This window comes from Microtus pennsylvanicus, chromosome 10 (genome assembly GCF_037038515.1).
Source record: "Microtus pennsylvanicus isolate mMicPen1 chromosome 10, mMicPen1.hap1, whole genome shotgun sequence".
NCBI lineage: Eukaryota > Metazoa > Chordata > Mammalia > Rodentia > Cricetidae > Microtus > Microtus pennsylvanicus.
Genome location: NC_134588.1, coordinates 50270466 through 50293346, shown reverse-complemented (window position 1 = coordinate 50293346; position 22881 = coordinate 50270466). Strand labels below are relative to the sequence as shown.

Sequence of the window (22881 nt, the reverse complement as noted above, 5' to 3'; positions counted from 1 at the left end):
TTGCTTGCAGGAGCATATAGAACCCCAAAGCAGCTACACTCAAAAGTCTTAACCAGCATGGATCATGACTTCTCCCATAGCTGCATAAATGGAGTTTCCTCTTTTGTTAATGTTTTCTTTTCTCTAGCACTTTTCTCTAGCACTTTCCAAGACCAGAAGGTTACATGCAATTAGTACAGACTTGCATAAGGTAGCCAGGAGACACTTAGGGGAGTTGCCAGAATTTCAGGTGGTTTCAGTGACCTTCCCCAGCCCCTCCTTTGAACATCAGTAGTCAACAAGCCCTATTTGAGGGATCTCTTGAAAATGGTCACAACTGTTTTGACTAAAAGGAGGGCTATTAAGCTCTGATGATAGCATTCTATAATAGATCTTGGTCCTTCCATGTATGCTATATGGCAGACATTTTCCAGAAAAGGAAAGACATAATGTTGTTATTTGAGGGCAAACAAGCAAGTGTATTTACTGCTAGAGAAAAATTCATAACCAAAACGAAAATTACAGTTTTGGATAATTTCCATCTGCTACCTTGAGCTTGACAGTTTCTCTAAATCCAAAGAACTTCTAATCAGAGCAAACAATTGTGAAGATTGATGAATGTAGGTTATAAATGTCATCATTTCAAAGATGGGAAATCACAGCTAACCAGTGTTTTCTAAATGATCAGCACCTAATGTTTATAAACTCATACATATGGGGTAAAAAGAGCTACTCAAAAGGAAATATTGGGCTGGAGAGATGGCTCAGTGGTTAAGAGCATTGCCTGCTCTTCCAAAGGTTCTGATTTCAATTCCCAGCAACCACATGGTGGCTTACAACCATCTGTAATGGGATCTGGTGCCCTCTTCTGGCCTGCAGGCATGCATGTAGGCAGAATACTATATACACAATAAATAAATAAATAAATCTTTTTTTTAAAAAAAAAAAAGGAAATATATGCTCTTCAGACTGGAGAAGGAGGGGAAAAGGAGTTGGGGGAGAGGAGTGGAGGAAGGGAGAGAGGAGTGGGAAGATGGGGAGGGAAATGGTAGGTGGGTAGGAGGTGGAAATCTTTTCAATAAAAATAAATTCATTAAAAAATAAAAAATAAATAAATTAAAAAAGGAAATATAGACCTGTGATTTTTAATGTGTTTATATGAAAAATTTATTGTTATAGTTGCAGATTCCACATTGTACTGACTTCTTTTATTTATTTTTGCAAAATTTCTTATCAGGGTTTGGTATTATGTTGAAGAAGAATGCCCATAATTATTTGAAAATACAATTTAAATACTACTGCTGTTTCAACCTTCATATTTAAGTCCTGATTTTCTCTTAAATATTAGCCAAAATAACTACAGCAACCAATTGGGTATAGAAACATAAAAGAACTGGCTCTCGTATTCAGCCAGTCTTGGAGGACATTTGAAAAAATGTAAAGACAGTGTCATTCTTTTAGATTTTTATTAAAAATAATTATGTTTCATTAAAATATATTTTAATATCAATATGTGATAGATTTTAGTTTCTAATATAATATGTGTTGACATAACCCATATGAATTATTCCCAGTAGTTATTCAGTCTCATCGAATCTTGATAAAAAATTAATAATTTTAAGGCTACAAGATAATATCTAGTCTCAAATTGATTTCTGCTGGAAGTTTACTTTGTATTATTTTTAATGCTTCTAAAATTATTTCATTTTTGTAATGAGGCCAGCATGTAATGTCCTTAGTATTCTCAAAGGAATGGGAGACAGCAAATCTAAAATTGTCTCTAATTTTGCTATTAAGAGTCTTCTTTGTAAGTCTGTTGTGCTTTTCCCTAGTGAATTTTAAGTACTAAAATAATTGGAAGTCAGAATTAGAAGTAAGTCACTAGAGTCAAAAGTGAAGATTGGCAGAACTGTTAAGGTGAAATAGGGCAAACCCTGAACATGTTCTATTCTTCTAATTCTCAGCGTCTAGCCTTGCTATTGCTCTTTCAAGTAACCAAAGGAATGAGGACGGCATAGAATGACTAAAATAAATTTATTGACTTTAAAAAAAGGTTGGGGATTTGTAATTGTTGCTGATGGCTGTTTGTTTTTCTTAAAAAGTGTTTCTTAAATCTTAATCCAGAAATATTAAGCAGAACAAAAACAATCACTTATCTTTGTGTCTTCTTCCATAGAGTTCATAAAACTATTTTTAAAAAAACCCTGCTGGAAATAGTTATAAAATTAACAATACTGGCCTCTGTAATGGCTAATCAGTCTCTCATTTTAGACAAATTTTTAAAAATGCTTTTTATTTTATCCTACATTTATCAATGAACTTAAAATGATTCTTGGTGTCAATATCCTTTATCGTTCTTTATTTCACATACCATGAAGAAACTAGAATAGGGTTCAGCCTACACAAAGGGAAAATGTTGGCAGGCTTACAGAAATTATTCAGGATCACACAAATAATTTAAGTTTTCTTAAGCTTAGTGCTAATATAGATTTATATTTTGACAGGGAACATGAATTATGTCATCAGTATGATAGCTAAGATTCTAATTTTTAAAGGATAGGGCGTATTGATGCCATCGTGCTTTAGTATTAGTCCTAACGTACAGTGGCCAGTCTGGGTTATACATGACTATTTGTGTAATAAAGCTAGTCACTGTGTTTCTGTTTAACATAGATCTGTCTCTCTGTTTAAATTGACTTGATATTTGACTCTGGAATCAAGCCTCCGTTGTGATAAAACTCGTTTGTCTAAAGCATATGATTCTGATCAGTTTTGATATAACTTTTACCTATAGATAAGAATATTATATACATGTCCAAAGGATTAAGAATGTATTTAAATTTTTCAAAAATAATTTTGGAAATCCTTAGGATAAATTAGATGCTTTTCTACCATTAATAAAGTTAATTAGACTAACAAAGGGAAAGCTATAGCTATGGAGTGGAGATTCTGTAAATGCCATATGTAACTACTATGTATTTTACAGCACAGATAGAAACAGGATGCTGAGGCAATACTTTCCTATGAATCAGTACTATGTTTAGCCAAATTCTTGGTATTATTGGTTCGTAGACCTTGAGTTATTTTTGGAGGCATTGGTGAGCTCCCTAAAATAACACATAATTAAATAAACCCATAGAGGCTAGGAATTTAAGTCAGAAAAAATTAGAAGGTATTATTTAACACATACAGGATTTGAGAGGAGAGATATGTACTTAAGAGCTTTGAGTTGTATCTTTCTAAACATGTCTTCCTTAATTTTGCTATTTGGGGTATTACAAGTTGAGACAGCTAGAAATCATTTGCGTTTATTGAACTTAGTGCCATTCATACATGCTACTTAGGATTTACAACAGCCTTGACCATGTAGGTATTTGTTTTCTAATGTCTTCATTTTAGATTGCTTCTGTAGCATATCTTAATAGTAATAAATAAGGCATTTGAAGCAATTGTTTTTGTATATTCATAAAAGGAATTAGTCCTTTGTGGCTAAACAGCTTTTAGTACATGTAAGGAACTATCATAAAAACTTTATTTAATTATCTAATATGTAATTATTATTAAGGTATATTCCACACTTCCTAATACAAACGAGTCAACAGTTCATATTAAAGCACTTTAAAGGAGCAAAGGTAATAGTGATCAATTGGGACTTGGTGATTGTTAACACAGTTTGTTTTAATATTAGGCACCCTCACCTTTTAAAATGGCACGGTAGTAATGCATCCTTAAATCTTCCTTTAAAGAAATCATTTTGTATGTTTTAAGATCTTACTGGCCTCTAGTGGTAATGTGATGCTATAGTTTAAGTAGCTCCCATTCTTATAAGTCCAGTTTATAGAAGTAGCAGTCCACTCTTAACTTTGCTCACTCAATTTTTCCCCTCCCCCTTCCCTCCCCTCTCCTCTCCTCCCCTCCCCTCCCCTCCCCTCCCTTCCTCTTCTCTCTCTCTCTCTCTCTCTCTCTCTCTCTCTCTCTCTCTCTCTCTCTCTTTCTTTCTTTCTTTCTTTCTTTCTTTTCTCTAGACAGGGTTTCTCTGTGTAGCTCTGTCTATCCTGAAACTCTTTCTGTAGACCAGGTTGGCCTCAAACCCACAGAGATCTGCCTGCCTCTACTTCCCAAATACTGGGATTAAAGGCATGCATCACCACTGCCTGGCTACTCACTCAATTCTTGATTAATTGTATTTTCGAAATGTACATTATCATCCTCTTTGTTCAAAGGCTAGAAATCTTTTTCCTTTCTTCTTTTTTTATTTTGAATAGTATTGGTTTAGCTCTGAAGCAACTTCCTATTGTTTAAGTCTAAATACCATGTGTTGTTTACAGTGTCAAGTTTGTGCTAAGTTTTCTTATTGTATGTTTGAGCTTCTCTGCAGATTGTAGGAACATGTTTTTTTTTTTTACTCCATTATAATAGTTTGGGATTCATGTTTAGATTCATGTCTGTTAAGTTGCCTTTAGAGAATCTTGTATGAGAATGGTTTGTTAATTTGTTTTTCTCTTTTGCTATACAGACGTAAAAGGACCACCCACCCATCGTCTATCTTGTGGTCAGTCACCCTACACTGAGACAACATCATGGGAGAGGAAGTACTGCATTCTCACAGACAGCCAGCTGGTGTTGCTCAACAAGGAGAAAGAGGTAAGATGCAAAGCTACTATTCATTTTTAAGCACATTTCTGAAGTTACGTCCTTTTTCTTTATTTTTTGATAAAGTTGCACTGTACAATTATAGACTCTAGGAACCATAAAGTACAGTCTAAATGGGGGCCATTGTCATAATGATTATGTTGCTGCAAAGAAATAGCAAGTTCTGCAAGAGAGGGCTGGATTTTGAATAAGAAAACACTAAAAGTCATATTGAGTTGATAAATTTGGAATGGGAAGGTATTAAATTGTGGAAACCTGGTCCTACAAATGATCTAGCAGAACTAAATTGTATCAGCTTACTCCTGTGCTTACTAGTTGTATGTCATCTTGACACAAGGTAGAGTTATTTAGAAAGAAGGAACCTCAGTGGGGAAAATGTCCTTACTAGATTGGCTTGTGGGCAAGTCTGTGATATATTTTTTTGATTGATGTAGGAGGGCTTAGCTCAATGTGGGTGACGCCACCCCTAGATGTGTGGTCCTGAATGGTATAAGAAAGCAAGCTGAATATGTCAGTCCTCTCTGGCCTCTGCATCAGCCTCCAGGTTCCTGCTGTGTTTGAGTTCCTATTTTCAATTCCCTCCGTGATGAACTCTGATTTGAAACCATAAGCTGAAATAGATCTTTTCCTTCCCATCACTTTTGGTAACTGTGTTTTATCATAGTAGTAGAAACCCTAAGTAAGACAAAATCCAATGAAAGCAGACTGCACACTCAGCAGATTAATGGAAAGATTTTGGTAAATGGATGAAAGCAAAGGCGTAAGTCACAAACAATCCCACACCAGTTTGGAATTATAATTAATAGAATGGTTATTTATTTAAAGGGGAAAAAACTTACAAATCCCAGACAACAGCCCTCTGCACAATCAGGAAGGGAGTCTAGTCGCCGGGAGCAGAGCAGGAATTAAGAGAGAGAGGAGAGGGAAGTGGCCGCTTTTTTAAAGGGAGAGAGACCACATCCCATGGGCTGGTATCTCAGCGGCTATTGGCTGAAGGAGCGGAAGGAGCTCCCGCAACAAATGGATAATTTAAAGAAGTGTGGCAAGAATAAGGATCTTAGCAAATGATAGAGAAGTACACATGAGCTAGCAACAGCAGAAAGCAGCTATAACTATAGTTTTCAGGACAGTGGATGAAAGCCCAATTTTTATAGATCCATGAACCATAATTGCATGAAAGAAAAAGCACAGCCTGTCCCAGATACTAATGGGAATCCAGAAAGAAACAAGAAAGAATAAACACCTAACTCTTCTTTTTTTGAGACCAGTGTCCCTCCTGGCCAAATATTACTTGAAGACAGAGAAGATTCTTTTGACGTGTTATCATTGAGCTTCTTGAAACCCATAAGGGAGAGATACCAGAGTGTATAGATCTAAGGCACATGGATTGTAATTCACACGGACATTATGTTCTATGGGCACTTTCTATTCCTCTAGAGCAGTAGTGATTCTCAACTTTCCTGATGCTGTATATAACCCTTTAATACAGTTCCTCATGTTGTAGTGACCCCTAACCATAAAATTATTTTATTGCTACTTCATAACTATAATTTTGCTACTATTATGAACCATAATATAAATATATGTGTTTTCTCATGGTCTTAGGTGACCTCTGCAAAGGGGTCATTTTTAACCCCCAAGGTGGTTGCAGCCCACAGTTGAGAACCATTGAAAAGAGAGGGGGGAGGGAGAGACAAAGAGAGAAAGAGATTCTTTCAAACTTATCACATACCATTTACTCCATAATTCTTCAAACTGTCTTAACATACTAACCCTTTTACATTCAAATTCACCTCTATTGCATAAAAAATGACTATGGTCTTGATAAAGAAGAGACAGAAATTGCAGATAAGGAGAAGAAAATATGTGAATCAGCAAAACACTAATTATATTGATTTCTATGGAAAGGACTAAAAAGATGGAGAGGGTGGAACACCCATTCAGTAAGGTGTACTTCCTAAAATGTATGTTCAGAAGAAGAACGGAGCAGGAAGTATTACTTGATTCTCATTTATATTTTCCTATTTCAATTTTCTTCTCTCTTGTTCCATCTTCTATATCTTTTTCTCTGCCACTTTTCTTGTCATTATTCTAAATTTGATAGAGATGGGTAATAATGAAGTGATTCTGTTTTCTTCCTTTGTTTAATGAGTAGGGCCTACTTGAAAGGGCTCAGTGAATGCATCTCTACAAAGAACTTCATTGTTATTTTCATCCATTGAAAATCTCCCTCACTTAAGACCATCTTCCTCCTCTTTCAGTATTTTAGCATCATTATATTTGATTTTATTAGAACATTTCAGTGAAGGTCAGCCTTTTCAATCTTATCTGTTTTGTTAAGATGAATAACAAAAATTCACAGAGTAAATATTACAATAGAAGATTTATAATTACTCAATTTGAATAAAAACATAATTTAAGATGCTAGTTTTAATCAAGCTACTCTGTTGTCTTTCATTATTGCTGTTATCAAGGATTGACATAAACAGACCATTTGGCATCTTTTTGTCCTTGCCTGAATTTTGTTCAGGACTGTAGTTTAAGGATAGATAGCACAACATTAAGAAACAAATTGTATCCAGTACCTATATATAAAATATCTCTTAAAAAGTTTCTGTTCAGTTAAGTAACTTACTCTGGGTTCCTTTCCCCTTCATATGAATACAGACACATTCATGTATGGGGAATTGAGGAATAAATATTGGGAATGGAACCCAGGAAATCCTGCATACTAGTCAAGTACTTTACCATTGAGCTATATCCTCAGCTCATTTATCTTCTTATGATAGCTATTATAAGTAGTTTTAGATGTCTGAGAACTCTCATTCCTACATTGAAGGCTTGCTTTGGGTTTGTATATTCCCACTTTCTGAAGTTAAGTTCCACTCATTTTTACCCCCCTCTTGAAACAATTCATTGCCTACTGCAACTCAAGATAAAACTTGCTGTTTCTTATACCTTGTCACTGTTGGGGAGTCTCTTTAACATTTTGGTTTTATAAGAAATTGAATCTTTTCTGAAGATACTGTCCTTTGCAAAATTTTGCCAAGAGGTAGATGTTTTTCTTCCACAGCCTTCATTATACTACATTGCCCAGAATAGGTATCTTCTCTTTCTTTGGTTGTTTTTTTGCTATTCTCTTTCATTTTCTCTAAAATGACCACAAACTTCCTGTTGTAGTAATCATCTTCCAAGTCTAAGCCCCTCTTATCTTAATACATGTTTTGTTGATTTTAATATTCTGGGTTATTGTCATTATCTCAACAACTATTTCAAGTCAGTTTATTGCCTGTGAGTTCCTGTACCATCAAAAATCCTAGGTGTATACTTCCAATATACAATGGCAGAGAAAACATTTCCATTCCAAAGGGAGGAATGGGAATGGAGCAAGGAAACGTTAGATCAAAGAAAGAGCAAACACAGCAGAGCACCAGCAAATCCTGTAGCTCCTTGTAGCATCTGGGGCTTATGACAGCATCTGTGAACTTCAGTGAGTGTGTGTAGTTCCACCCCACAGTGCTGCTATTGAAGGGTACATGTAATTCTCTTGCTGATTCAATCGGTACTTTCATCTTTCCTCATTTTGCATCCCATGTCCCTGTTATACCTAATATCCTAGGTCCCTATTGCTTCTTAGACTTTACCTTCAGAGATTTACAGTGGCCTGTAAAGGGCCTTCTTGCAGTGAATCTAACCATGCCACTCATTCCCTGGCTTTTGGCTTTCTGAAACACTGGTTAAAGCCTTTAGTACCCATTATGTGTGTCTGTCTACAAGGCAGCACTAAGTGCATGACAACTTTGTCATGCTGTCAGCTTGAAATGCAGCCTGGCCCTGTTTTATCATAGTTAGAGTAGCCTCTAAGCATATGGATGACTACATTAGGGGAAACATTTTTCTTGGTCTGCTTACTCCAGCACGGGCTACTGCAGCCTCCACTTTAGTTACGCTCATGGTCTAACAACCCTGCCTTTGTCTGCAGCTGGTCTGTACAGTCTGTCCAAAACTTTGACTGTGTCCATTTTTCTTTCAATAGGGAAAGAATATTTTACAAACCTTTCTGTCTCTTTCCCCACCTCAGTATCTCACTGTAATTCTGAATAAAAGTCAATGACCAATAACCATGCCCCAGCTTTATTGACCAAATACACTGCTAGCCTATGATTTTTAGCACTTAGCCTCACTCAAGTTTTCAGAACACAAGCAGAATGGAGCCAGGTTCTGTCCCAGAATGTGACATGAGTGGTCTCTTGTCCTGTTCCCAATAGAATCCTGAAACCACGTGAGCATAGCCCTTATTTCCCATATTTCTGTTGGCTTTTTGGTCTTCCACACTCCAATCCTATTAATATCTACTTAGTTTTCTTTCTCTTCTGTAGCCCACAACTCTAACTCTTTCACATTTCTTCCTCTGACAAATGAGTTCCAGTAACCTGTGAGCCATATGACCAAGTTTACCACAGCAACAACCGCTTCCTGGTGCCAGTTTTCTATATTAACCACTCTTCTAAGCTGTCTCACAAAAATATTTGCGGAAGCGTAAAGAAGGAAGGATATTTATTTTCATGGTCAGTTTCTAGCTGTCATGGAGGCAATATTTTATGTATGGGATCCTGTAAAGGTAAAATGATGGTTAAGTTTCAAGATTGCTGTTTTGTATAATTGCAAATAGTCTCTGAATAGCCGATAGGGTTTTGTTTGTTTTGTTTTATTTTTTTAGTTCTTATTTGGAGTTCTGGCCAGAATGTTGTAAGAAGGTGCACCATTTCCACAGCTGGTACCCAAAATTCAGTCTCATAGTATCACTATCAGCATCACGACATCATATCAACCTTGTGAAGTCATTGTAGTGGGACCCATCTTCTTCCTGGAAGCTTCAAAGATTACTGCAGAAAAATCTACTGTTCATTGTAGAAAACTTAGACATTACCCATATAGATATATATTCAATGAAAGATACAATATAGACAAAATGGGCATGAGGAAAAGTAAAATATTTCCTTATAATCTATCTTCTTTCTGTCCCATACCAGATGGCTCCCGACATGAGACAAAAATTCTGAATTTTTCTTGTAACAACATGCTTGGATTTAGATGACAGAACCATTGTCCAACTTCAAAGCCAGCTCTTATTTTTAAGTAGAAATGTATACATGTCCAGATAATCAAATTTTGCCATGCAGATAATACAGCATAAGTCAGATTTCTCTTTGCTTGTTGATTCTTTCTGGATAGCTTTCTTTTCATCTTTAGGCATCTAGGTGTCCAAGGTTTCTCCATTCTTTGAAGATGAGTATTTTCCTGCAAAGACAAGAGCAGAACCGTGCCCCAACCCTTATGAGGTTTTCTTACCACCTGTATGACTGTCACGTCTGTAGATGAGCTGTCATTTCTCTTTCTTAAGAGGTTTCTCATTTTCAATCTGAATCTTTATTAATTTTTATGGTATCCACAGCGTTTTTTCTGTGGAAACAAGAGCGAAACCCCTTCCCCAACGTAGCAGATCTCCTGGCTTCCATTGTAAGGTCAACACAACCTTGAAATACACCGGCTGATTTAATTCAGAAGACTTTTCTATTATAGAGTGTCTGTTTGCTGCTGTTATCCCTTTCTCATTAGCGTTAAGAAAATTCAAGGTCAATAAAGCATTATGTAATCTATTTCCAGGGGTATTTTTCATCCCTTTCTGTCCATTTAACATATTCTTTATAGTGTGATTTTATCTTTCTATAACTGCCTGGCCTGTAGGATTGTGTGATATAGCCTGTTTTATATTATAATAAACAAAAAACTGTTTCTTTTTATTAGAGACATATGCTGGACCATTATTTGTCTTTATTTGTGCAGGTATACCAATGATGGTCATAACTTCTAATAAATGTTTGATTACTGAATTGGACTTTTCTGAGCTCAAAGCTGTTGCCCATTGAAAACCTGAATAAATGTCAATGGTGTGGTGTGCATATTTTAATTTTCCAAATTCTGCAAAGTGGAACACATTCATCTGCCAGATTTCATTCCTTTGAGTACCCTTTGGGTTACTCCCTGCAGGTAGCAGTGTTTGGTTATAGAAAGAGCAAGCAGGCCATCTCTTTATAATCTCCTTAGCTTGTTGCCATGTAATAGAAAACTCTTTCTTTAAACCTTTGCTGTTGACATGTTTTTTTATGAAATTCTGAGGCCTTCAACACATTTCCAATCAATAATCGATCAATTTCTGCATTACTTTGTGCTAGAGGACCTGGCAGACTCATATGGGATTGGATATGTGTTATATATATGGGACAGAGCCTATTCCTGATTATGTCTTGAATTTGTATGAATAATGAAGTCAATTCTGTATTATCTGGTGTAAATTCAGTGATTTTAATATGCAAGACAATTCTTTCTGTATGTTGTGAATCAGTAACTATATTGAGAGGTTCTGTAAAATCTCTTAATACCATGAGAATAGCTTATAATTCTGCCTTTTGGGCAGTATTATAAGGGCTTTGTTCTACCTTACTTAAATCTTCTATTTTGTAACCTGCCTTTCACGGTTTATTTGCATCAGTATAAAATGTACGGGCTCCAGTTATTGGTGTGGCCCATACAATGCAGGGAAGGATCCAAGTATTCTCTTTATAAGGTTAATTCTATCACTTTTGGGATAATTGCTATTAATCTCTCTTAAAAAATTAGCACAAGCTCTTTGCCAAGGTTCATTATCTTCCTGTAATTTTTTAATTTCATGAGTAATAAATACAATCTCTGCTGGGTCTATACTTACTAGTTGACAAAGTCTTAGTGTTTCCTTTTATAATTAATTCTAAGTCTTCTTCCACATAAGTTTTTAATCTTTTTTATTTATTTGTTAAGTACACAGTATTCCTCCTGCATGTATACCTTCAGGCCAGAAGAGGGCACCAGATCTCATTACAGATGGTTGTTAGCCATCATATGGTTGCTGGGAATTGAATTTAGGACCTCTGGCAGAGCAGCTAGTGCTCTTAACCTCTGAGCCATCTCTCCAGCCTTCGGTTTTTAATTTTTTACTTTTAATTTGGTTTATGTGGTAAAAATATCCATTCTAAGGTAGTTATCTTCCCTCTGCATTAAAATTTCTGTAGGAGAAATTCTGGAAGGCAATATGAAATTAAAGGTAATAAAATGCAATTTAGATTTGGATTCACCCTATCCTCATGTGCCTCCTGTAATTTCTCTTCAACAGTAATCAATTCCTCTCCAGCTTTAGCTGTTAATTCTCTGGAACTATTTAAGTCTTTATTACCATCTAAAGTTTTGTTTAGATCAGGTGTTATCCCAACAGCTGTTCGTAGACTGGAAATGTCTCCTAGTGATCTTTGAAAGTCATTAAGAGTCTGTAATTGATCTCTCCTAATTTGTGCCTTTTGTCTTCTAATTTTCTGTAAGCCTATTTTATAACCTATTTAATTGTCAGAATCTCCTCTCTTTATTTTTTCAGGAGCAATTTGTAATCTTTATTTAAGTAAAACTTTCTTTACTTCTTCAGACATTCTTTCTAAAGTATCTATGTTTGAACCAGATAGCAAAATGTCATCCATGTAATGGTAAATTTATAGATTAAGGAATTTTTTTTAAGATATGAGGGAGGGGAGGGAGGGAGATGGAGAAGATATGTGCATTATATTAACATATATAGTATAAGAGGCCACGCCCAAGTTGGTGGGTAGCTTAAAGGCTACTGGCTGCAGGAATTTCTACAACAGGAGACCAAGGTAGAGTATTTAGGCTTTACTTTCTTAAATGATCCTGCACGTCATGGAACCTGTTTATTAGGTTAATGATATTGTCAGATTTGCCTCCTAAACAAAGAATTCTGTCAGTCATATGGAGCAACGAGTAAAAGAAAATGGAAACAAATAGTTGAGCTAGAAAGAAGAATGTTTCATTGAGCTAAGTAAGGAACGATGAAAGGATGATGCTTTTGTATAAAGTAGTATTTATCGCCTTAAGACAGGCAATTTGTTCTACCATTATCAAGTCAGAAATGCTTATTAAGTCTTTTAAAAAAGGAAAATATGAAACTATTGTTGTACCTGTTATCCAAAAAACGTTTTATATCTTGTTAATTAGAGGAAATGATTGGAAATTCATTTTTTTGGAAGGATTGTGATATAATACTTCCTGCCTTTTATTCACACAGAAGGATAACTTGGAACTTCTATTGAATAGTTGACAGTTTTTTGAAGAGTTTAATGATTTCCCTGCTAAAAATACCTCAAAAGGTTGTTTTAAACTCTAATCAGCTTATCTTGGAAGTATTTATTTCTTTGTTTAAAGGTCAATCAAGAGACCCGCTATGTCTTTAAACCGAGTGCTTAGCCAGGTACTATTGCCATAGTCTAGTTATCACTCATAAGTTGAATGTGTGGTTTTCTATTTTGTTTTGTCCTTTTTTGTTTTTTTTTTTAATGCCCTCTTTTATCTCTATGTGTTTCTTGTCAGACTGGATAAAATCTGTTTGAGGGGTACACATGGAACATGATAAATATACTAAATTAGCAGTTTGGGAATATAGCAGAAGGGTGGATCTTGGCAAAATCTTAAAAGAAGTTTGCCAAAATGTCACCCTGAAAGAAAAAACTCATTGGTTCAGTGATTTTTTTGCATGTATATTGCTTATGTGTTATGAAATTTATTTAATTGCATGTGTCCAAGGAGAAACTCATAAGGCTTGATCCAAAGCCTGTTTAAAGTGGGCATCTGAGGCTTTTGAGCGACTCTGAGTTCCATTTTCCTTTCAAGAGATAATGTCAAGTAAACTACAGATTAAGGAGTAGAGAGGAAATGATAGAGAAAGCAATCATGCTCTCTCAGGTGTAGCCAACATCACACTACAGAAGAAACCTGAGTTTGTGAGTTTCTTTTAGCAGTGTTAACCTGTCAAGGTAAACCTAGCTCCATTTTTCTTAAATATGCTTTCTGTGTTTTTGATCTTTTTAAAAATTTATTAATTTATTTATATTTGTATATGCGTGTTTTGTCTGCATGTAAAACACACAGAAGATGGTATCAGATCCCATGGGACTACAGTTATTTATGGTTGTGAGCTGCTGGGTGGAGCTGGGAATTGAACCGGGGCCCTCTGGAGGAGTGCAAGGGGTCTTAAACACTGAGCCATCTCTCAAGTTCCCATTGTTTGGGATTTTAAAGCTGGATGCTAGTCGTGTAGGCAGCAAGGCAGTCATAATGTAATTTTAAAATATATTTTTCTCAAAGATATATATATATCCTTAGATATATTGATGAAAATAGCAGTTGGGCTTTGCAGAACATCTGAAAATTAACTGGTAAACCCTGGGACTAGGTATCCACGACATATTTCATTCAGAATAATTTTCTAGTTATTTAACAAATGTAATGTTCACCTGTTTGTGCATTTCTGTGTTAGAAATTGCAAAGATAAAAACCAAGGTCTCCTTTTCTTTAACAAACTTGTTAACAGAAATAAGACAAAAAGTGAGGCTGAAGAGATGAACAGCTAAAGTACTTGTCGTGAAATAATTGTTTTGTACAGTGTGAAGATGTGTTGCTCTCATTGGTTTAGTAAGGAACTAAATGGCCGATAGTTAGGCAGAAAGAGGTGAGGCAGTACTTGTGGACAGGGAGAGAGCTCTCTGAGTTGAAGGAGAGTGGAGTCACTTGGAAATGCAGGGAGAAGCAAGATGATCCTGCCATGCTGAAGAAAGGTACCAAGCCACATGGTAGAACATAAATAAGAAATATGGATTAATTGAAATTGTAAGAGCTAGTTAGTAACAAGTCTAAGCTATCAACCAAACATTTATAATTAATATTACGTCTCTTTGTGGTTATTTGGGAGTTGTCTCACAGGACAGAAAATTCTGCATATGAGTACTTGTTGCTTGTGCAAAAGATCCAAGTTTAGTTCCCAGCACCATATTGGATGGCTCATAACCACCAATAACTCCAATTTCGGGGAATCTGATATCTTCTTCTGCCCTCTGTGGACATGTGTACACCTATATGTGTTAGGGTCTGCACACATACACATAAAATAAAAAGTATTTTTAAAAGTGATATTTGATGAATCATACAGTTAAACTGGATATTAGAAGTAATTCATTTACTAAAGAACCTTGATTTAACTATATATATCATTTAGCGTTTACTGGTAGTGGGTGATTATCAAAATGTAGTATATATTGAAAGAAGAAGTGGTAAGAAAAAGAAAGGATCGTCATATTTAAAGCCGTGGGTAGCTTCCCAATGCTTTTTGAATTATACATGGCCTGTGGTATTAAGTGTGTCATGATATATTTTGGTATTCTCCTCTGCTTCTGTCTCTTAAGAAGCTCTAGCCATTTGGCCTATCCTTCTTCCAAAACACATTTTTAAAAATGCATGTTAACTAATCTCTTTCCTGATATTATTTTTTTTTATTTGCCTAAAATGATCCCCATCCTGCCATAAAAGATTTATTCATTCATTTGTGGTTTTGTGGTTATTTTAAGATTTGGGTATTGTAAGGTACAAACTGTTAATCTACATGAAATTAGTTGAAAGTCATAAATCCACTATAATAACTAGGGTGATGAAAGATTGTTATGGGAGGAAGCTAAGACAATTATATTTTAATGGCCAATTAGGGCATTAGTACAGAGGGCAGAGTCCTGGGAGTGCCAGTATCTACCCTGAACCTTAAGATGAATAGGAATTTTTCTGACGGGTACAGAATAGGAAAAAAAAATCAGTGATGGTGTTTAAAGTTGAGAGAATAAATGAAACAGGGGCACTGAACTGTAAAATAGGGGCTATATTAGGGCAAGCAATTGGTATCCTGAGCTATAAAATCTGAAATTGGACACAAAGCGAGTGAGTGACCGGGTTGTGGGAAACCTGTGTACTCTGTTGAGGAGCTTGCACTTCATGGGGTAGTTCTTTTGAGCCCTATCATAGTAGAAACACTTATATACAATTCCTAAAAGGCTGAAGAGACTTGTGTTCTAGTTGAAGTAGAAATGATCTCCTTCCCCTGCAAACATAACACCTCTTCTTTGAAAATCACTGCTGGAGCAAAGGAGAACCACCAAAGGACGGTAAGCCTCAGAATGACATGATCATATCTGCGTTGTGAACTAGCATGTATTAAAATGCACATTTAAGGAGCAGATACTAGTAAAGAATCTGTTGTAAGAATTTGAGTAAAAGAAAAAGTATTTGTCACCAGGTATGATAAAGTAATTGATACGATAAAGTGACTAATCCTTGTTCTGTAAACAATAAAACCAGCCCCTCCCCCAATACACATATTTATCATTCATTGTTGGATAGTGCAGCCTAACACTGCAGTGGTCATTTTTCTGCAGCTACCTGCCATGGACAATTTCCCAATTGTGGCCCAGCAATCCACACTTAAAGCTGAGAAGGCAGAGAACCTCCGGAGAAGTGCAGATCTACTGAACAGCAGCTTATTTAGAGATCTTGGCCAAGAGTTCTACTACGTTTTTGCAGGGAAGAGGTTTTCCAGAGGACAACTAAGGATTGAGAACACAAGAGATATTCACTGTTATACTGATCTGAGAGGCCTGAACTTGCCAGGGAGAGATTCTTTTAAACTAACTTCACTACTCCTGGAATCTATGGGAGGCCATACCTCAAAAACACAGAAATTGAAGTTTAGTAAAGCTAAGTAGTTTATGTATCTTGGTTTACTAAGAGCTTATGACCGAGATTTAAGAGTAGAATAGTTAGCGACATTGAAAATAGATGAGCAGTCCTCAGCTTTACCTTCCTTGAATGTCTTAACACTGGTACAGCTTCAAAGCCCTATTGGATGATTACAATTTGAGGAAAATTGGGAGTCTTATATTGAGAAGCTTATCCATGGTAGGAAGGACAAAAAACTATACCGTATGGCAGTGGCTGTCAACTTGGAGTAAGCACATGAATCCTGTTGAAAAGGAGCACTGAACTCTACCACATTTCTGATTTAGGGAGTGTGGGTGGAGCCTGAGAATGTGAATTGTAAAACTCTGTTAATTCCAGAATAAATTGAAATTAATTTCCATGTGATTATAAGTAATGTGAAACATAATTTATAGGAAGCATATATGTACGTATGCGAATATAAATATTACATGTACCACCTTGCACTGCAGGTGTCATAGTTTGCCAAGAGGACAAAGAAACCAAAACTTACATTTTATTTTGTTGTAAACACACCTTAGAAACTATTATTCTTATTGTTTTCTGCTTTCTTCTTTTATAGAAGACAGGAATTAAAGTGCTTAATTCTTCTCTCTATCTCCTCCCTTTCTCTCTTCCTCACTCCTTTCTTCCCTCTCTCCCTCCCTTCCTTCCTTCCTTTTTTTTTTTTGACTCCAGACTGATACAGAAGCCCAACCAAGGCCAAAGAAATGTAAAAACTATTCTTAAGTCATAGAAACTTGGAGATGTATAAGTTATTAAGAACAATTCTTGAAACAGTAGTATGACGTGGTCAAATAAATTTAGAATAGTCAAAAGAGAAAATTGCTATCTGAAACTGTCTCTGTAACAGAATCCTAAGATTTGTCAACTCTGATTTGATTCATTTGAAAGGAATGAGATTACCAATAAATAGGTATCTTTAAAATATTGTATCTAAGGAGCAATCTAGACTTTAAGACAATAAAATATTCTTGAGAAATTTCATCTTAGGGATACTGGAGCGTTGGCTCAGTGGTTAAGAACACTTGGTGCTTTTACAGAGTTCAGTTGCCAGTACTCAGATGAGGTAGTTTATAGCTAGCTGATCTTATCTCCAGCTTGAAGGGATATGTCAATGCCTTCTCTTGGCTTGTGTGGGCATGAAATAACACATACATACACACACTATGTAAATACATAAATAATAAATTTTAAAAAGAAATTTAAATCCCATGATGTTTTCTTTTCTTTGAATCTAGAGTAAAACAACCTAATTTTTTAGAGAAAATATTTTGAATAAAATGTGTGATAATAGTTTAACTTTAAACATTAGAAATGAAGCATTTCTGATAAGACTTGAAGAGAATAATTGACTATAAATTTTAGGCCCAAGTAGTAAGGCTGATTTATTATTATTATTATTTTTATTTATCATCATTTTTATTATTCATTATTATTGTCATTATTGTGGAAACCAAGTATATAGTATATATAGAGTTTGTATCCCTTTTCATGGATATGATCTTTATAAATTTCCACAGGGAGAAAACTATCTTCCCCTGAAACACTATAAGCAATTCATGTTTTTGTAAAGCTTAAATGCTTATTCAGGTAATAGATAATTGAAAACCATTACAACTAGTTATGTTTATTTGCTCAATGATTCCAATTTTTTCTTTTCTGAATTTACTCTCATTGTTTCTACTTTTGGAGCAAGTAAAAGTTACTTTTGCCTTTTAAAGCAAAAGTCAATTAGCCTTCTAGTGCTACTCTTTAATTATTTAACTAGAGAAGATATAGTTTACTTTGAAAAGGATGGATGACGTAGGTTACAGTTCATGGTGTTTTTATTACTTAGTATTTTAGGAATACTTAAAGGAATACCTTTATTGATTATGTGGCCTCTGTTTTAGCAATTTTATCTTTCTTAATTCTACCCTTTGATTTCTTGCTGTATGAAGAGTAAGCATAGTTCATCTAATGAAGGGAGAATAATATTTAGTCTTGTAAAGAGTGTGTAAACTATCAGTACTAAGGAAGTGCTTGGATGTGTATTCTTTGAGTGCTTCATAACAGAAAGCTATCATGTTCTTGACCCCAGTTACCAGGGGTTGGATTATAGATCACTGCAGAAGTCATATTCAAGTAAGTCTACCTGCTTCTGCTTTGCTGGATCATTTGATATAATGCATGTTGATTGTAGTCCTTGGAATATACATTATTCCTCAGATGTCAATAGATAACTATAATGCCTCTTCACAATGCAGGATTATCTGTTTTCCTCCTAATGATTAGTATTGTCTACTGTTAAAGACATTTTCCCCATATCCAAGATCATCACAGTAGCATTCTGCAAGCCTTATTGTGTTACTTTTCTCTTTTAGGTCTCCAACATGCTCTGCAACTAGTTTTGTATGTGGTATAAGGAATAAATCAAGTCCCATACCCTTAATCATCATAAAGATTACCTGATTGACTTTGTACCAGTAACTGAAAAGACTCCCTACTGTTCTACTGGGCTCCCTTTGTTACAATATAGATCCCACATATTTTCTTAGTCTTAAATGTTAATCATTATTAACTGAGATTTCTTAAAAAACAATTCAAGAAGCATAAGAAAATTTATAACTGATTAGTTACTGACATACTTTAACAAACTAATGCAGTTTGTGATGAAAGTTAGAAATTATTATTTGTTTTAAAAAAAATCTTTGCCCATTACTTCAGCATTAGAATAGTCAATGGATTTGTTTTCTATAGTTTTACTTATCCATGACCAAACATAATTCAGAAGTACTTTATAAAAATACCAGAGATGAACAATTCTAATTCTTAAAGCATTTTGTTCTGTATAGTATCTTTAAATAGTGTTATTCTGATGGTGCTTGTCTTTAAGTATTTGTTTTACTTTAGAATAATTGAAACCTAAAAGTAGATGCTAGTAGTCTTCTGATGCCAAAAAGAAACTGTGAAGTGCTTCCATTCATTTAATGAAAAGATAAAAGTAAGATAAATTTATTGAAACATGGGGTAGTAATGGAGAAAAAAATGACATTTCAGTAACTTTATATTGTTCTGTTTTATTAGTTATTATTATTAATCTTTTATTGCATGTAACTTCCAACATAAAATCTGTCATAGATTGTGTAGGGAAAAATATACACAGGGTTTTATAATAGCTATATTTTCAGGCATCAGTTGGTTCATTGGGGCCTTGGACTGCATCTTCCAGAAATGTGAAGAAACTGCTATGCCACACCCCCCGAAGATGCCATCCATTATTCTGCAATAATAACTTGCTGAATTGACTTTTAAAAACATTCATTGTTCTCATTCATTTATACAAATAACTATTCAGTATGGTTTTGAAACTAATAATTTTTACTATTACAGAAACAGTCACCCTTTTGAGATAGAATATGCTGTTTTATCTTTGTACCTGTGCGACTATCTATGTTTGCATTGGAAATACACTTTATTAACTAAATTTAATTATTTGATTCTACTACTGAATAAAAGTTGGGTGACTATTTAAAAATCTTTAACAAAACCAATGTTCTTTTCAGAGATTATTGAAACTTAATTTTCATGGTCAGCTTTTGTTTCAACATTTGTCTTTGAATATTGGATAAAATTAAAGTTTGTAAACCAGTTTCTGATACAGAGGAGGCTTTTGTGTGGGTGTTATATTTTGTTCTCTGAGCTTCCAGAGCAGGTTCACACCTAGAGAGGATTTGTACTGTCTCCAGGACAGCTAATTTACATACTCGCCTTTCCAGATCCTTCAGTTTTCTTTCTAAAGAGCAGCTTCCTGTAAAAGCTTTGGTAATCTTAACATCTCTTACACTTCATTTCTACATTCTTCCTAGTTTCAAATCTGATTCCACACTATTATCTTCATTAATTAAAACATTATTCAGTCAGGAAGTACTTAGACAAGTTCATTATTTTGTTTTCTCTCTTTTCCTTGGCTAAATAGATACCTGTGGAAGGGCAGGAGCAGCAGACAGATTCCACCAAAGGGCGATGCCTGAGGAGAACTGTCAGCGTCCCTTCAGAGGGTCAGTTTCCTGAATACCCACCAGAGGGCACCGCTAAACTAGGTAAGCTAAACAAAGGAATCCCTGCGTTTTATTGGAAGATTGGTGGATTTGTCTCTGCTACAGTGAAACATACGTTTCTTGTTAAACCTGTTTGTTCAAGTCAATAGCTTGTTAATTCAGATCTGAAGTTCATCGAGTATAAGCAAGCGACTGCAGTTTTTGTATGCTAATAAATTTATCTGTGCACTACTCCGTAGGGTTGATGTTTGGTTTAGGCAAGTTGGATGGCATATTTCTGCACTATTGCTGATCTCTGGGTTTTCAGAGCATTGGTAGTATTGTTCCAGTCACTGTGTGAAGGAACTTGGTATTGAGACACACCCTTTTCATAGCTGCTGGTGATTTCACTGTTGTCAGAGAAGGATAATTTCTTTGTTTTTTTAAAAATATTTATTTACTTACTATGTATACCGTATTCTGTCTGTGTGTATGCCTGCAGGCACCAGACCTCATTACAGATGGTTGTGCATCACCATGTGATTGCTGGGAATTGAACTCAGGACCTTTGGAAAAGCAGGCAATGCTCTTAACAGCTGAGCCATCTCTCCAGCCCCGATAATTTAACTTTGTATGTTCTACATAAATTATATTCAGACCAGTGTTCAAGTAGATAACGGAAAAATGTTAACCCCTTCCATTTCAGATCAGGGATAGCTTAGTGATGATCTCACTGTTCCCCAAATCAGAAACATCCTAAACACATTTCAATTGTTATATTCCAAAATAATTGTTCAATATCAAAGCAGCTAGCCTTTCCACCATTTTATATCCTATATATTATTAGGTGTTATCATTTTGCAATATTTAAATAATTAAACTAGCACAGTAATTTAAAGGAATACACAATTTAATGAAGAAATTTGAAAAATAGTACCTGCTTTGGTACTTTTACATTGTACTATTATGTGTTGATGAACTTTAAACATTATACTCATGGATACATGGTCAGTTGTGGTGGTGGTCATTGTCTATAATTCTTTGATTTAGGTTGTTTTTCTAAGGTTTTTGTTGTCTAAATGTAGGCCATAATTTAAAACCTTCATTTCCCTTATGTCTTGTAAAACTTTCTGCCTTTTAAAAAAATTAGGCTAGCTAATATTCTTTCCAAGTTTATTCTTTGAAGAAACCATATTCTGGTCATCTGGTTTCCTTTGAACCACTTTAGCATGTGTTGAAGTCAATGTTGGGCCACATAATATTAAAAACTTAACAGAGCGTAAGTGTTTTATAGCTGTTTTATTTCACATGCACTGATAATGCATATATTTAAACTGGCTAAGGGCTACCAGCTTTCATTTCCTGTTTTCATTGTTTCTGCTATGTTGAAGTGCTTAGGTTTTGAGGAAGTACAATCATAGTCTGAAGAATTACTACAGAGTTCTAGAAGAGACAATTAATGACTATATAGTACGTAGTTAAATATCTGTTGTGTTCCAGGTACTGTTCTTAAAGACAAAATAAGATGGCGGGTAGCAAAGGTGTCTGGTCTCAAGCCGTTTTCTGGCTTTTATTCTAAAAAGGTCTGGAGATTGTCCTTCCTAATGAGACTTAGTGACCATTTTGAGAGTTGTTTCCTAAAATTAGCTCTGAAATTTATCCTTATTAATATGAGAGGGCAAAACTTATCTCTGGAGATAATCTTTTTCACGCCAGTTGAATCTTGTATTAGTTTCCTGGTGATTTTCTTTAGGCAGGATCACCTTTTGTTGAATGTTCCATTGAACATTTGTGTTTGCCACATTTGGTGCCAGTCTCAAGACTAAAAAAGAGTATGTGTGTGCATGTGCACGCATGTGTGTTGGTTTTCTTTTACTTAACAAGATAAAAATACATACAGAAACAAAAATAAGTATTTAAAGATTAATTAATTATTTCTACTGGTATCTCTGTATGCCTGAAAGTAGAAATTGAAAATAAATATGCTTAGTACATCATCACACAACAATAACTATTTAGGAAAAGAAATCTAATGTGGTGTGCAGAACTTCGAGATAGAAAATTATAAAAGGTTTTAAATAAGTGAAAGTGTGGGAGGGAGATTTGTACTGAGTGTTTGAGAGCTTGCCTAGCATACATGAAAGACTGGATTCAGTCCTTAACACCAGGTGGGAGAAAAGTGTGTGTATGTGTGTGTAGCATTTTTGCATAGAAAACAGTATTCTGTGGTGGTATTTTGTCAGCTCTTAGGATTGAAATTACTGAATGAGATTACTTTTCTAAGTTATCATATAGTCTTAATTTCACCTAGAAATGCATAGACCAAGGATAGCCAGGATATCTGGGAGCGGCGGTGTATACCTTTAATACCAGCACTCTGGAGGCGGAAGCAGATGCATCTCTGTAAATCCAAGGCCAGGCTGGTCTGCATTGCAAGTTTCAGGCCAGCCACAGTCTATAAAAGTCACTATGTCAAAACAAACAAAACAAAAACAAAAATAGGGCAGAGTAGAAGAAAACAAAACATGAATAC

At 35.2% G+C, this 22881-nt stretch overlaps 1 protein-coding gene across 5 annotated transcripts in view; it reads left to right on the top strand.

Annotated features, from left to right (window-relative positions):
* The window catches only part of Rasal2 (RAS protein activator like 2), a 287723-nt gene that overhangs the window by 121508 nt on the left and 143334 nt on the right, over nucleotides 1-22881 (top strand). For all 5 annotated transcript variants that reach the window (XM_075988340.1, XM_075988343.1, XM_075988342.1 and 2 more), the window contains 2 exons: nucleotides 4496-4623; nucleotides 20288-20411. In XM_075988340.1, the coding sequence (XP_075844455.1) occupies nucleotides 4496-4623; nucleotides 20288-20411 (252 nt within the window). The remainder of the gene's footprint in view (nucleotides 1-4495; nucleotides 4624-20287; nucleotides 20412-22881) is intronic.